This window comes from Palaemon carinicauda, chromosome 10 (assembly GCF_036898095.1).
Source record: "Palaemon carinicauda isolate YSFRI2023 chromosome 10, ASM3689809v2, whole genome shotgun sequence".
In the NCBI taxonomy this organism is placed as follows: domain Eukaryota; kingdom Metazoa; phylum Arthropoda; class Malacostraca; order Decapoda; family Palaemonidae; genus Palaemon; species Palaemon carinicauda.
In genome coordinates this window covers 130,609,747-130,627,325 of record NC_090734.1, presented here as the reverse complement: position 1 = coordinate 130,627,325, position 17,579 = coordinate 130,609,747, and the positions used below count along the sequence as shown (strand labels likewise).

General features: G+C 37.6%; 1 protein-coding gene across 10 annotated transcripts in view; it reads right to left on the bottom strand.

The window, feature by feature from the left end:
- The window catches only part of unc79 (UNC-79 domain-containing protein), a 184,657-nt gene that overhangs the window by 116,835 nt on the left and 50,243 nt on the right, over positions 1-17,579 (bottom strand). For all 10 annotated transcript variants that reach the window (XM_068381893.1, XM_068381896.1, XM_068381901.1 and 7 more), the window contains 10 exons: positions 13,767-13,996; positions 13,376-13,590; positions 11,210-11,300; positions 10,252-10,414; positions 8,100-8,241; positions 6,806-6,982; positions 5,639-5,762; positions 4,452-4,590; positions 3,640-3,785; positions 769-990 (listed from right to left, as the gene is read on the bottom strand). In XM_068381893.1, coding sequence (XP_068237994.1) covers positions 769-990; positions 3,640-3,785; positions 4,452-4,590; positions 5,639-5,762; positions 6,806-6,982; positions 8,100-8,241; positions 10,252-10,414; positions 11,210-11,300; positions 13,376-13,590; positions 13,767-13,996 — 1,649 coding nt within the window. The remainder of the gene's footprint in view (positions 1-768; positions 991-3,639; positions 3,786-4,451; positions 4,591-5,638; positions 5,763-6,805; positions 6,983-8,099; positions 8,242-10,251; positions 10,415-11,209; positions 11,301-13,375; positions 13,591-13,766; positions 13,997-17,579) is intronic.

Below are 17,579 nucleotides of genomic sequence, written 5' to 3'. Positions count from 1 at the left end.
TTAAGAGGAAACTACTATACATTCTTCACAAAGGATATTCAAATCCTGCCTCTGTCCCTTGACTGTGAAATCCTGCCTCTGTCCCTTGACTGTGAAATCCTACCTCTGTCCCTTGACTGTGAAATCCTGCCTCTGTCCCTTGACTGTGAAATCCTACCTCTGTCCCTTGACTGTGACATAAAGGGGGTGAGGATTATCATCATCCAGCAATAAATCCCATCAGCAAACCTCACAAAAAATCATAGAGACACCAGAAGAAAAAATCCCCTTAAATTTGATCCACAATAACTCGTTTATATAGAATCCTGAAAAACTAAATCACAATCTGAAGGGAGGGTAGAGTTTATGGCTTTAACATGGCTACTAAGAGATCTGAAAGACGAAGGGCTATGATCTATCCATGAGATAAGGCTGTCATACATCACTAAATTATCCCAGTGCTACACTATAGTCCATTTCTTTTAGCGATGCATATTTGCACCGACTCACGGCGGTGCCCTTTTAGCTCGGAAAAGTTTCCGGATCGCTGATTGGTTAGAATTATCTTGTCCAACCAATCAGCAACCCGGAAACTTTTCCGAGCTAAAAGGGCACTGCCGCGAGTCGGTGCAAATATGCATCGCTAAAAGAAATGGACTATAGAAAAGAACGGCAATTGCAAGGGAAATAATACGATAAAATTTTTTGTTGAAGCAATATGAGCACCAGGAAAAACTAAAAGAAATAAATCGGATGGCAAAAGTTATAAAATATATCTTAAAAGCTTACCCTGTTGTTCTGAATAGCCACCAGAGGACACAAATATGCCACAAGATCCATCTCCAACTGGTAAAAAGCTGTTGTAAGCTCACACGTCGTGCATTCTTGCTCGCCATCACACTTGTGAGGAGTCAGGCACGAAGAACCCAGCATGTCACGGATAAGTGTCAGGACAGGTACACTTTCTTTACCCTCCAGTCCCTGATGCTTCATTACTTCCTGTACTTCCATCTAGAAAATGAGGAAATTCATCTAAAAATGACATAGATATCATATATAGAAGGTTCTTAACTTATAAACTTCATTGGTTCCAAGAAGCTGTTATTATTATTATTATTATTATTATTACTATCCAAGCTACAACCCTAGTTGGAAAAGCAAGATGCTATAAGCCCAGGGGCTCCAACAGGGAAAAATAGCCCAGTGAGGAAAGGAAATAAGGAAATAAATAAATGAAGAGAACAAATTAACAATAAATCATTCTAAAATAAGTAACAATGTCAAAACAGACATGTCATATATAAACTATTAACAACATCAAAAACAAATATGTCATAAATAAACTATAAGATGAAGTGTTTGCAAGTCGAAGTTTGTTAAATTTTGGCTTAGGGTAGACCTAACGTGAATCTCATGCCCATGATTTCCATCTACAAAGGTCAACGAACAGTCGGGTTTCATATGAAATAAATATCAGGTTATTACAAAAGGGATTTTGACGAAGGAAAAATCTATTTCTGGGCGAGGAACCTGTGTCGCCCAGTGAAATGCTCCTCTAGCAACATTTCTAAGGCATAGTTATTGCTGAATATACCAGAGAAAAAAAAGAGATGCATGGAATGCCAGGAATAAAAACCTAGCTCGCTCACTCATTGAGTGTCGGTATAGAAAACTGGGCCGTGATTGAACTACAAACATAGATCCCACACCAATTAGACCTCTCCTTCATTAACATCCCCCATCTCTACCCCTACATCTCCCCACACCCCCTCTTCATTCCTCCTCAGCCCTTGCGTTGGTCAGACGTGTTTTGTTTGCTCTGTGTTGTTTTGTGTTTTCTGGAAGATGTCCGACGTTTTAGAGATCCCTGCTCCCAAGTTGAGTATTATATTTGTCTGTTTGCGATTTCTAGGTAGCGACACTTATTATTCTTAACCATGTTTTTGCCTAATGTATTAAATGATATAATATTGTTTTATTACAGTATTTATTTATCTTATCTTTGTTATTTTCACTTGGATTTGTGTTTGTATTTCTGAATGTTTGTAAGTTAAATGTTTGTAAGTTAAGGATTGTCTGTTACTTAGACTGCAAATAATGTACTTGAGCTTCTAAATGACAGAATACTTGTGATGCACAAAATCCTGAGTCTGAATTAATATATCTTAACCCTTTTACCACCCATGGACGTACTGGTACATTTCACAAAACTCATCCCTTTACCCCCATGGACGTACTGGTACGTTTCACAAAACTCATCCCTTTACCCCCCAGGGACGTACTGGTACGTTTCACAAAACTCATCCCTTTACCCCCATGGACGTACTGGTACGTTTCACAAAACTCATCCCTTTACCCCCCAGGGACGTACTGGTACGTTTCACAAAACTCATCCCTTTACCCACATGGACGTACTGGTACGTTTCATAAAACTCATCCCTTTACCCCCCAGACACGTACTGGTACGTTTCACAAAACTCATCCCTTTACCCCCATGGACGTACTGGTACGTTTCACAAAACTCATCCCTTTACCCCCATGGACGTACTGGTACGTTTCATAAAACTCATCCCTTTACCCCCCAGGGACGTACTGGTACGTTTCACAAAACTCATCCCTTTAGCTCCCATGGACGTACTGTTACGCTTCACAAAACTCATCCCTTTACCCCCATGGACGTACTGGTACATTCATAAAACTCATCCATTTACCCCCATGGACGTACTGGTACATTTCACAAAACTCATCCCTTTACCCCCATGGACGTACTGGTACGTCCTTGCAAAAAACTGCTATTTACATTTTTTTTGCATATTTTTGATAACTTTATAAGAAACTTCAGGCATTTTCCAAAAGAATGAGACCAACCTGACCTCTATGACGAAAATTAAGGCTGTTAGAGCAATTTAAAAAATATATATTGCAAAATGTGCTTGAAAAAAAAAATGCCTGGGGGTTAAGGGTTGGAAAGTTCCAAATAGCCTGGGGGTAAAAGGGTTAAAAGCTGATTATAAACTATATATCATATTCTTTATAAAATGTTAAAATGGGTAAACCTTTCCTGTTATATTCAAATTGCTGTGCCTCACTATCACAACCTTACTGGAACACATTTTCTTTTATCAATTTCTTTTATGAAGCTCATTGTAACTTGAATAACGAAAACTTAAGTTTAACCTTACTGAATACAGAATAAATTTGGCTAGAATAATTGTTTTTCATTTATAGAATGATACTTGCCATAGACAAAAATCATATTATTATTATTATTACTATCCAAGCTACAACCCTAATTGGAAAAGCAAGATGCTATAAGCCCAGGGGCTCCAATAGGGAAAAATAGCCCGGTGAGGAAAGGAAATAAGGGAATAAATAACTGAAGAGAACAAATAAACAATAAATCATTCTAAAAAAGTAATGTCAAAAGAGATATGTCATATATAAACTATTAACAACGTCAAAAACAAATATGTCATATATAAACTATAAAAAGACTCATGTCCGCCTGGTCAACAAAAAAGCATTTGCTCCAACTTTGAACTTTCGAAGTTCTACTGATTTAACTACCCGATTAGGAAGATCATTCCACAACTTGGTAACAGCTGGAATAAAACTTCTAGAATACTGCGTAGTATTGAGTCTTATGAAACAGTACACTACCTGTTTGAATAACACATCCAACATTAGCACGAAACACGTCAAAATAAGTTCTGGATCAGAGTAGTGGTCCTCAGGATGATCCGACGGTGGTCTCTCATCATCCGAAAGACCAGAACTGCTGTGAGAATCATCTTCAACTACTGGTTCTGGAATACAGAATAAAAAATAGTTTAAAAAATAAAAATATGGAACTTTAAGATACTATATATATACTGTACTGTAGAGGACTTGTATTTTCATGGACAAAAATCCTTCTTACATAATGCTATTCAACATCTCCATCTTCAAGGAAATGTCATAAACGTATTAACCCTTTTACCCCCAAAGGACGTACTGGTACGTTTCACAAAGCTCATCCCTTTACCACCATGGACGTACCGGTACGTTCCTGTAAAAGCTGCTATTTAAATTTTTTTTTGCATATTTTTGATAATTTTTTGAGAAACTTCAGGCATTTTCCAAGAGAATGAGATCAACCTGACCTCTCTATGACGAAAATTAAGGCTGTTAGAGCAATCTAAAAAATGTATACAGCAAAATGTGCTTGAAAAAAAATAACCCCCTGGGGGTTAAGGGTTGGAAATTTCCAAAGAGCCTGGGGGTAAAAGGGTTAATATACAGTACTATATATATACTGTACTGTAGAGTACTTGTATTTTCATGGAAAAAATTCCTTCTTACATAATGCTATTCAATATCTCCATCTTCAAGGAAATGTCATGAACGTATTAAAAGAGAAACAGCTTATGATACATTTACATATTCGATAAAAATTTCAGGTAATAAATATCCGAAAAAGCAAATCAACTTACCTAAAACCGAAGCATTGGGTCTCCCTGATGTACTTGTCTTTCTTGAGGCTGATGGTGTGTTACAGAGGGCTGTGACACCATCATGGAACATTGTCAGCAGCAAAGTCATGGGAATAATAATTTCAAGGGAGGAGAGAATCTGGAAAGGCAAAGAAATCATTTTATAAATCCAAGACAAGAGATTGAGAATCTAATGAAATACATTATTGACTCGAAATTATTCTCTGCAAAGAATGCTGCAACTGTCAAAACTACAGTATAATGTACACAGAAAAAATCATTTTATAAATCCAAGACAAGAGATTGAGAATCTAATGAAATACATTATCGACTCAAAATTATTCTCTGCAAAGAATGCTACAACTGTCAAAACTACAGTACTGTATAATGTACTCAGAAAAAGATAGTTAATGCAAACTCATACGAGTAAAAACAAATAATAGGCACTAAATGCAAGTTACTCTTAAAAACTGGAATATAATTTGGTCTTTATTGTGAGGTAAATAAGTCTACATAAGGGGGTCGACAAAGGTGGTGGAAATATCAAAGAAAGTGCAGGAAGGGAGGCTGAGATGGTATGGACACCTGATGAGGAGAGATGAGGACCACGTTGGGAGACATAGGCCTACTATGGAGATGGAGGTTCAAGGAAGAAGAAGAAGAGGGAGACCAAGAAAGAGATGGAGGGACTGTGTGAGAGGAGATTTACAGGAGAAGGGGATTGATGAGGCAGAAGTGCAGAATAGAAAAAGATGGAAACGGCTCATCCGCAACGGTGGCCCCATATAAAAATGGGAACCAGAGGAAGATTGTGAGGTAAATAAGTCTGAGTAAAATAAACTTGACTATCAATCATCAAGAAGAGTTTTATAGGTATATGGAACTATCTAATTACCTCCTACACTTCACTGCAAGATGTGATTGTAGGTAGTACAAGAATTTTCCAATGACAGCATTAGAGCTTCCTCAAGTTTCAGCATTTCATAACTTTTAACAGGATATATAATTTTGCTGCAAGATTAAATAACTGAAAACTACCATTAACTGAAAGTTTGTTACAAACATATTATATAGTAACCTCTTTGAAAATGATAATCAGAACTGTCATTCATTTCGTTTGTCAATATGAAAACACATTGTTATTTCCGTTTTTTTAAATTCCCCATGAAACTTCAATCAAATATTACCTGAAGCCAAGACAATGTCTGCTCCTGCACTGATGCGGAAGTGTTGACAAAGCGCACACTTATAAATTTGTACATCTGATTGGCATCGAAGCCAAGAGGGCTCATGTCTGCATCCAGCAATTTGCTGAAAAAAAAAATCATTTTGAAAAAAAGGTTCAAATATCAGTTCAAAAACATAAAATATGATAGGAAATTTATAGTAACTAATAACAGTAGTAAATACAATTTAAAAAATATACATAAGGCTCCTAGAGACCTTCTTCGAACCTTCTAGGTAAAATAAGTGTGTCCATGCAACTTGCCAAATCTCTTCACCAAAGGTACTACTAGCAAATAAACAGTCTTGAGAGTAAGAGCTGTCTGATAATTTTATCAAAGGCTAATACAAGGCATAGATAAGGGGCCTGAGGTCTTGGGGTTAGAAATACTGCTCCCACAAGGTTTATGCTTTAAAGTTTGAACACAAGGCTCAAGGCTAAGTAGTAGCCTTGGAGTTGCGACTGTGGGCACTTCTTGGCAAAGATCGACGAATACATCCTGCATTCTGCGCTTAAGATGCTAATAGATTAGAATATCATGTAGCTTAGGCCATCAGGCAGCAACAAAGTAGTAGGTTGGCCAGGGCACCAGCCACCCGTTGAGATACTACCACTAGAGAGTTATGTGGTCCTTTGACTGGCCAGACAGTACTGCATTGGATCCTTCTCTTTAGTCACGGTTCACTTTCCCTTTGCTGACACATACACCGAATAGTCTGGCCTATTCTTTACAGATTCTACTCTGTCCTCATTCACCTGACGACACTGAGATTACCCAACAATTCTTCTTCACCCAAGGGGTTGACTACTGCACTGTAATTGTCCAGTGGCTACTTTCCTCTTGGTAAGGGTAGAAGAGACTCTTTAGCTATGGTAAGCAGCTCTTCTAGGAGAAGGACACTCCAAAATAAAACAATTTTTCTCTAGTCTTGAGTTGTTCCATAGCCTCTATACCATGGTCTTCCACTGTCTTGGGTTAGAGTTCTCTTGCTTGAGGGTACATTCGGGAACACTAATCTTTCTCGTTTCTCTTCCTCTTTTTTTTTGTTAAAGTTTTCATAGTTTATATAGGAAAAATTTATTTAAATGTCATTGTTCTGAAAATATATTATTCTTCCCAAATACTAACCTCAATGTGATTTTCATTTCAGCTAATTCTTCCTCTGGTATTTCATTGTGAATGGCTTCCATCCAATGGGGCATAACACGATCCCATACCTGCACTGTCACCAATTCGTACGGGACCAGGCAAAACAAGCGGTTGAAGCCTTCCTTTATATGGTCAGTTCGAGTTGCTAATGTGTCCCTGAAAATAAAACATTCCAAGGATAATGACAAAGTTAATAACAAAAGCATCTATCTATTTACCAAGGCACTTCACTTCCCCCATTTTTGGGGGGGTAGCTAACATCAAACAAATGAACAAAAGGGGACCTTCCTCACTCCACTCCTCCCAGCCTGACGAGGGATTTAGCCGAATTTGGATTGTACTGGTAATTCAAAATCATTTAAAAAGTATGAACAATGCTAATATAAAGCTAATATACAGGAACTAAAAAGGATCAGAAATAAAACTATAAGAGAGATTACTCGAGTGCCATATGTGGATGAGATCATGGTGAGGGGTAGATGTAGATAGTTTGGGCATGCTCTTTGCACTCCCCAAAAGAGATCAGTTCACCAAACTTTCAACTGGGCTCCACAAGGCACTAGAAGAGTTGGAAGACCCAGGCATACATGGCTGAGGACTATGAAGCTTGAAGATGATGATGAATTGAGAAGTATTGAATTAAAACCTCAGGGCCCTTTGCATCAATAAGCATTGGAGAAGATGAGGATTATGATGATGAAAATGATCCAGTTAGGTTTTTGAGTCAGTACTCATAATAATGATAATCAAACTATTGATAATAATATGTAATGAAAATAATCATATTAATACAATAATAACTATAATGGTATATAATAATAATACTGTAGTAACAACATAACGGTAAACTTTCCTCAATTCAATAATATTGTCTGCTGAGAAGTAGCGTACTGTATATGTTACTACGTTTATACTATAACTAATTCTTAACCCTTTTACCCCCAGGCTCTTTGGAAATTTCCAACCCTTAACCCCCAAGGGGTTATTTTTTCCCCAGCACATTTTGCAGTATATTTTTTTAAATTGCTCCAACAGCCTTAATTTTTGTCATAGAGAGGTCAGGTTGGTCTCATTCTCTTGGAAAATGCCTGAATTTTCTCAAAAAATTATCAAAAATATGAAAAAAAAAAATTTATAGCATTTTTTTGCAAGGACGTACCGGTACGTCCATGGGGGTAAGGGGATGAGTTTTGTGAAACGTACCAGTACGTCCTTTGGGGGTAAAAGGGTTAAATTGTATACTTCATCTAAATACAGATCATAAGAAACTCACCAGTGACCCCCAACACGAGCATATTCAACTGGATGTGGAAGAAGACAAGAAACAAATACATCGAAATGTGTCTTGCAAACTTCTTGAAGCCAATTGTGGATATTTTCCGACTTCAGCCTCTCAATTGCTGTTCCATGTTGATCTTAAAAGAGAAGATAAGTGTGTGATGTAAGTGATTTTTCACTTGTTACAAGATATATATATATACCAAGGCACTTCCCCAAATTTTGGGGGGTAGCCGACATCAACAAATGAAACAAAATAAAAAAGGGGACCTCTACTCTCTACGTTCCTTCAGCCTAACCAGGGACTCAACCGAGTTCAGCTGGTACTGCTAGGGTGCCACAGCCCACCCTCCCACATTATCCACCACAGATGAAGCTTCATAATGCTGAATCCCCTACTGCTGCTACCTCCGCGGTCATCTAAGGCATCGGAGGTAGCAGCAGGGCCTACCGGAACTGCGTCACAATCGCTCGCCATTCATTCCTATTTCTAGCACGCTCTCTTGCCTCTCTCACATCTATCCTACTATCACCCAGAGCTTTCTTCCCTCCATCCATCCACCCAAAACCTTGTTACAAGATAATTGATTAAAAAGAAGCTATCATTTACATTTTATTGAATACTACAGGACAGAAGGCTCTCAACTTGCAAACTCAATAGGTTCCATGAAGCAGTTTTTAAGTCTAATTTTGTAATATTTTGGCCTGACCTGAATCCCATGCCTATGATTTCCAGCAACAAAAGTCAATAAATAGTCTGGTTTCATATGAAATAGATATCAGATTATTACAAGTGACGATTTTCTTACTGTAATAAACGATATAATAGTTTTATTTCAGTATTTTGGAGCCTTTGTAGGGTGACGGCCAGATCCCGTAGAAAACGGGAATATTCTGAACTGTGGCTGTCGTTCTAAAACGATTTTGGCGGAAAAAGCTAACTTAAAAAACCCACCTAACCTATGCTAATAGCCGTATCCTTACCCAGGGGGGTTTCGCTCCCCCGGACCCCCCCCCCCCCCCTTACACAACAGTTTCCTTACCTACGAGTACGACAGGAGAAGCTAACTTAAAAAACCCACCTAACATATGCTAAAAGCAGTGTCCTTACCCAAGGGGACTGCGCCCCCCTGGACCCCCCTTACACAACATATCTAAGATCCGTAGACCATTTCCAAACGTTTTTATTCTATACAAGATAAAACAGTCGGAGCGATAATAAGCAAATTAGGACGCTTGGCCGTAGCGCTACAAACTACCCAGTATTTCTTCATCTTCTCTTTGCAATTTTCCACTGGAATTGTGATAGTATCTCTGAATGTTTGTAATCAGAATGTTTGCAAGTTGGAGGCCTTACGTACAATACAGGGAAGTACGCCCTTAGAATTTCCAAAAGCCTATTTGCTGCATCGCATTCCACTGTGAACCAGAAGTTTGCCTTATTTTCAATGGCGATTCTAATCAGTGTTTAAGCTAAAGCTGTGAATCTACACAAACCCCTTTTTCTTTTACCTTTCCTTTCTATATTTCCAACATTACTCTTACGAAATGTTTCAATACTTAATCCAAGAGAAATGAATTCGTCAAACTTCACTATCTGCGCATACAACATGCAAACATTTTGAGCCCAGGAAACCATCCCTTTTCATATCCAAATTCTCCAAGATTAATTTTTTTTATCCCTTTTTTTATCGTATTAAAAAAGGGATTTTGACGAAGGAAAAACCTATTTCTGGGCGAGAGACCTGTGCCGCCCAGTGAAATGCTCCTTTTGCATCATTTCTAAGGTATATAACTGCTATGAATTACCAGAGAAAAAAGTTGCATAGGAATGCCAGGGTTGAACCCAGCTCGCTCACCTATATAAGGTGTCGGTATAATACTGGGGCGTGATAAATCACAACCAGAGGTCCCGCGCCATTTAGATATATCCTCCTCAATATCCCCGTTACAGCGAGGTGCCGTTCAACACCCACCACTGAATGCTACTACCACCATCTTAACCCACGCCAACTACGTCACTCCTTTTCATAGCATCATCGCATAAATCTGAGCTTTGTTTCTAGAGCATAAACATATATATAGCACTTATCCTCTCTTCCTATCATTTAGTCACAGACAGTTAATTAAGTTCTATTTAAACTAACCATCTGGAAGATACTGCGTGGCATTAAACCAGTGACACATCGCTGCAATAAGACGCCCTAGCATTTCCACTGGTGTGTCTGGGGTAGGTGCACACAGTCCTACAATTAGCCAGATCCCGTAGCGGCTAAGAGAACGAGATTCTTCAGCGTTTAAACCTTCGGGCTGAAAAGTATATAGAATGAAAATTTACATATTATTCAAATCAATTCATCTGTCATGTAAGAAACAGGCTAATAGAAACATAAGGTGTTATTACTGAAAAGTATATAGTAAAGTGAATATTTTACAAACCAATACAAATATAATTTTCATGAACTATTACTCAAGTACAGTAGCATACTAAGTGAGAAGGATGCATACTAAGTAAATTATGTCTAGTTGCAGTTTGTTTAATGTAAAATAATAATACAGAGACACTGCAATAATTGAAAGTTTCAGTGCACACTATTAGGACACTTCAAAATCTATTAACTTGTTGTCTAAAAATATTAGAATGTAAAAATCAAAATGCCTTTTCAACCAGATCAAAAGAAGAACTAGATTGGATGAGACAGATAAACAATGATGATATAGAGAGGTTACATTTTCCAGAAAATAATCATATTTCAAATAATAATGAAATGAACCACTATTTAACCATTTTACCCCCAGGCTATTTGGAAATTTCCAACCCTTAACCCCCATGGGGTTATTTTTTTTCAAGCACATTTTGCAGTATATATTTTTTAAATTGCTCTAACAGCCTTAATTTTTGTCATAGAGAGGTCAGGTTGGTCTCATTTTCTTGGAAAATGCCTGAAGTTTCTCAAAAAATTATCAAAAATATGCAAAAAAAATTTAAATAGCATTTTTTGCAAGGACGTACCGGTACGTCCATGGGGGTAAAGGGATGAGTTTTGTGAAACGTACCAGTACGTCCTTTTGGGGGTAAAAGGGTTAAGAAATAAAAACACATACCTGATCATCATCCAAGAGACCCGCTCTATTGAGGCGGTCGTGATCTTTGCTCTTGGTCTTGTCTCCAAATGGCTGTGCCTCGTTTAGTAAACTGTGAAAGCCATAAGATATTATTAATTGGAAAACATTACACTGTCTATCATATCACTCCACTGCTACTCGGAAATGTTGAGAGGTTATGCAACAGGAATATAAGAATTAATGTTTCATAATCAAACCTATCACTGTCCTAAAGTCTTTATTTCTGGGCGAGGAACCTGTGTCGCCCAGTGAAATGCTCCTTAAAGCACCATTTCAAAGGTATAAATACTGCTAAATATACCAGAGAAAAAAGTTGCATGGAATGCTAGGAATATATCCAGCTCGCTCACCCCTGAAGGGTGTCGGTATTAAAACTGGGGTGAGTGATACCACTACCAGGGATCCCTTTCCAATTAGACTTCTCCCTCCTCAAAATCCCCCGTTACTACGAGGTGTCGTTCACTACAGCTACTGCCCCCCCCCCCCCCACCACCACTACCTATCCTTCTCCCATCATTCCTTGTTAGCACCCGTGAACGTTCGGACGTGTTTTTCGTAGCTCTGTGTTATTTTGTTTGTGAAGATGTCAGGTTTATTATTGGTCCAAGTAGCAAGACAAAGTTCCCAATACCAAAAGAGAAATCAAACCTAACTCTCAGGTATTACTACAGTAATAACTGTATGTGGTAAGTGCAAGTCTCTTCATCGGCACCAAAAACTGCCCCAGCCTTCCCCACTCCCTTCGCCCTCCTTATTATCAACAATTTACATTTTCATTTTTCACAACTATAAGAACAGTACAATAGTAGCATACTGCTAAGAATTCAAGTAAAGGAGGAAGAAATGCTGCCACAATATCTCAAGATAAACCAAGTCAAAACAAGAGCTACGTAAAGGTATCTGTACACAGGCAGACCAAAAAATGAAACGACAACTTATAATCTGCAGGCGATACTAGAACTAGCCCAATTTGGGAGATCTTTCCCATTATCTAATTAATACGTATAAGTATTTTAACCATGGATCAGATACTATAGTCCATTTCTTTTAGAGAGTCATATTTGCACCGACTCGCAGCGGTGCCCTTTTAGCTCGGAAAAGTTTCCTGATCGCTGATTGGTTAGAATTATCTTGTCCAACCAATCAGCGATCAGGAAACTTTTCCGAGCTAAAAGGGCACCGCTGCGAGTCGGTGTAAATATGACTCGCTAAAAGAAATGGACTATAGGACGTATAGGCTTATTTGAATTTTGATTTGTGAATGAATCACAAGGCCCGGTGCTGGTGCCTGGAAAGCCAATGAGCACTCATGTACAACTGGAGGAAAAACTCCCTAGTTGCAAAAGCTAAAACGTTGGACACCAAGATGTTAGATAGGAAGCAGGAATTGAGGAATAGTTGACGGCTAAAAAGTGAATGTAGCTAGGAGCTGCAAAGCCCATAAGTAAGGCCTACAGTACAATGTCAAATACTGTAAGGACATCACTCCCTCCGTCATCCAGCAATTTCACCGAATTCTCTATTTTATTTAAATTTTCCTTTCGCCACACTGTGGCTAACTGTATATATTTATTCCGCTCCCTCAGAGCTACAATTTCATGTATTTATTATTTCATTACCTATTTCTATTGACTTGTAATTCAAGTATTTGTACGTGTGAAAAAACACACATATTTTGGCGGTTAGTTCAAGCCGAATTGGCGCCTGCGCGCATGCTACTCTTCCATCCGCACCCTGTATTATATTCCCACGTATGTTTGAATAAACTGTCAGTTGTCGTTGGTGAAAGCTCATCTCACTATCCTTACAATACAAACTACCCTCCTATGGGGAAATGAAGACTTTTGGAAAGTAATTACTTTGCTTCTCTATGTAAAAGTAAACCTAAAAGTGACGGTAATGTCATGCATACTAGAAACTCTATAAAAGTTCATAATTATTACTAAATTCTGTCTTACTGGATTAAAATATCAAGATTATATGGTACTTACCATATAACAATTCTATTACAATATAAGGTACTTACGAGAAATAAAATTCCAAGTATTCAAGAATGGAAGGAAATAAATTACTATAAAAAAATGTGCATAAAACAGCCAAAAGAATACCACCCCCTAATTAATGCTTATTGTTTACTTTAATTACCTAACAATGGCTTCAATAGTGAAGTTCTGCATCTGCGGCTCCATTAACCACGGTGACCCCATGGTAGTGTGTACAATATGATCCGTTCCACGTCTGTTGTTGTGCCTGATATTATTGCACTGGCTACAGTAGCGGATAGGCCGATTGCTGTTGTAGCTTGCACACTCCATGCTATAGCATGTAGCTATGGCATTTTTCTCTGAGGACCTGCAGTTCTATAAAAGAAATATGTGTGAACACAATAGACGGCAAAAATTCTCAATTATCCTTTCTAAAACTGAATAAATATATTTAAAAACTTAAAAAGATTCTCTGTTTGATAACTTGATAACTCATCCGTTTACTAACCAAAGGACCTAAAAATCATGAAAGAAAACTTTGTACTGTATACCTTATTCTCGCAAGTAGCCGACACTTGTGTCATAGGCATGAGTATATCAAAAAATTCAATAGTGCTGTGTTGTCTCCTGATGTCTTCAGCACAGTCAAGACACAAATACAAAGGTGGTGGATTATCTGGACATGCTCCCAGACAGACAGCATGGTCAAAACAAACTTTGACCGCCTCTGAAGTACCATCACCATCACATTCCTCTATCTGACACATAAGGGGTTTCCAACCTGGAATAATATCTCAGCCTTAATACTGAAGTATCTGCACAGAACAGAAATCATTGAAGCCTAATAACTGTGCCTCGAATTACTAGCTGATTGATCTTAAAAGCCTACTTTACTCAAAGAAATAAAATTCAATGTCTAGATTGTTAAGTCAAGTCTACATTAAGGACAATAGTGCTAAATGACTACAGCATAATCAAGTCAAATTCTACTCAATATTCTGTATTTCTTCTTTATTATTGTAATATAACTTGATATCTTGATTTTAAGCACATACCCTGCAGCACCCCCTGATGTCATTCAGATGAAATGGCATCACAGTGTTTCAATAGTATAGATGGTTCTTCCCTAGAGGTTTAGAAAATTTAGTTTCATTGTCAATAAGCAGTTCCTGTACATGATATTGTTGTCCAGAATTTTCCCCCTTTTGTTCTCCATCCTTCACAGTTTTCAATTCTATCAGGTCTGGTGTTCAACTCCTTCAACTTGACCTTTCTTCCATAGTCAATTTTAGTCCAATTAATAAGTGGGATTCTTGGTCGACAGATCAGCATATTAATAATAAGAAGAATTAAGTGCCATAAGATCATCATTCCATTGAGACAGGACTCACAACTAGAGACAAAGTTTGACTATAGTCAATTTCTTCTAGCGATGCAGATTTGCACCGACTCGCAGCGGTGCTCTTTTGGCTCGGAAAAGTTTCCCGATCGCTGATTGGTTGGACGAGATAATTCTAACCAATCAGCGATCATGAAAATTTTCCGAGCTAAAAGGGCACCGCTGCGAGTCGGTGCAAATCTGCCTCGATAAAAGAAATGGACTATAGAACATTTCTCCTTACTCGACCACATTAAGCAGTCCAAAACTGGTAATTGTTTGTGCTATCATCAATGAGAGATCAGTTCAATACCAAGATCATCATCATTACTACTGTAGATCAGTTTAATCAGAAACACAATTCTGGATATCTAGCTTTCACAGGTTTCATCTCTGCCATTCAAATTTAAACATTTAGAAAATCGCAATTATTCAGAATTTTAGTTATCTTGTCGATGGAACAATTGAATAATTTTGAGAAGATTAATTGAAATAATGTTTTTGATGATCAGGAGTAAATACATCACTCAGATATAAAGTAGTATGGTTTCCTTTCTTAATTACGAAAGACCCTCCAAAAACTTATCCATACATTTTCTCATGATTACCACAAAGCTATAATTTGAGGACAAATGAAACTTTCTTATAAGCCGCCGTAGGGCTTATACCGAGGTATATGCAACACTCATAATGCCTTTAAGATTATCAAGTCCACCATAGTCAGAGTAAGTGCAAAAAGCAATAATTAACATCAGATTTTTACGTCCCTCAACCGCATTACCTATAGTCCATTTCTTTTAGCGAGGCAGATTTGCACCGACTCGCAACGGTGTCCTTTTAGCTCAGAAAAGTTTCCTGATCGCTGATTGGTTAAAATTATCTTGTCCAACCAATCAGCGATCAGAAAACTTTTCCGAGCTAAAAGGGCACCGCTGCGAGTCGGTGCAAATATGCCACGCTAAAAGAAATGGACTAAAGTTTAATTCAATCAGTGAAGCAGGATTCAAGTCTTGCCCTCTTTCATGGTTAGAGGTGGCCATAAAAATATTCAAAATTGCATAGCGGTCACTATCTAAAGATTAATTATGATGGGGATGGGAGTTGAAAAAGGAATGGTTAACAAGTAATGTGAAGCAGTCTGAATAATTTAGTAGTGCAACTACTAATGGTCAAATTAGGAATAATTTTGAAGTACAGTAGTACAGTAATTGCTCTATACTCAACAGCAAATTGTTGGGGTTTTTTGTTTTGTTACTTGGCACAACTGCCTATACAAGTAGGCTACCATTAAGGTAGTTACCAAATTTCATACATACACTCGGCACTACGATGGAATTCACATTTACGTTTTTAAGAATTAAAGGGGGAAATTAAATTATATGAAAGGCAAAATAGAAATTACTTTACACTAAAGTTCAAAACTTTGGCGTTTGGATTCAGATCAAGATGTAAACTGTGGATGATAGTATCTGCACTAAACTTATAGATGGGTATTCTTTAATCAAATTTGCATTTATCATACATCTCCCTGGGAAGGTCACTTAGCACACGGTAATTAATGCGGATTTTCACTCGCTAATGGCAACGTACCCCATTGTCAAAGGTTAGAGGCTAAAGGTGTCTGGTTTCAGTTCCAGTTCCATCAGAATAGATGCTCACAAGAACGTCAGCCGGGCAAGCCCAACCCCCCACTGTGGTGCCCTACCACAGCAGTAGCCTCCCCAGTAAACAGCTTAAACTCACGGCCCTGGGCGGGGATCGATCTCTTGCCACGCAAATGCGAGGCAAACACGTTACCACTGTACTAGCCAGGAGGCTAAATATATTTGAAATATTTGACAATATACAAAACTGCTTACTGACAACCATGACAACTGGCAAGTCCATCATGAACAACAGACTGCCGAAGACAACAATCTTGAAAAGTACTAAGACATGTGAATATAATGAAAGAACCATCTACGGTCAATTCTTTTTAGCGAGGCAGATTTGCACCGACTCGCAGGGGTGCCCTTTTAGCTCGGAAAAGTTTCCTGATCGCTGATTGGTTGGACAAGATAATTCTAACCAATCATATAGCAGGAAACTTTCCCGCGCTAAAAGGGCAACGCTCCGAGTCAGTGCAAATGTGCCTCATTAAAAAAAATTGAGTATAGTTATGCTCTAAGCAATCAAAGTCATTTTATGCAATAATACACATACACAAAAAATCAATACACGTAAGAAGCAACTCAAGTAAGCTGCAGTGTGCTTGAGAATGCTTATTTTAGCAATATCTAAACTTTTAAATAGTGCAGCAAACTTTTATCAAAAGTGCTGCAATCAGTGCCGTGAGGAAAAAACTTTTACTAATACTAAAGAATTGATATAAAAAACATTTGCAATATATTTCTTTCAATATATGATGATGCTTTTCTGCATAAGGCATGTTTCAGCACATCTCATGACTCTGAAATTATAGATAATTTTAACATATTAAAGTTTTATATCGAACTTCTTAAAAGTCGAAAATGTACACACAAATATAGCAAATATTATTTGTCTTGAATACCCTAATACAATGAAATTGCCTTAATAATGATACTATTATAAAACCAAGTCATATCATATAAAAATTCAATACTCTTTTACCAATATCATGTGCCTAAATATTAACTAGTTACTTACTAGGAGGTAAAATGTATTTAAGTCTTTAATAAAATGCTAGTGTACAACTTCCATTTATATATACAATCATCAGAACATCTACTTAATAAAGGATGTCGCCAGAGAAATTATGATGCAATAGGTTGCTAAGACTAATGCAGTTACAAACAGTCCTCTACTGTACCGATGCTGAAATATATAATTTTTATTTCATATAATAAAAGACAATCTATTGTATGATAAGCAGAACTACAAAATTCATAAATTACCATAAGCATATTAGGCTCGATCAACTCACTTCTCATTATGGAAATATAAATGTACGTACATAAGAAATCAA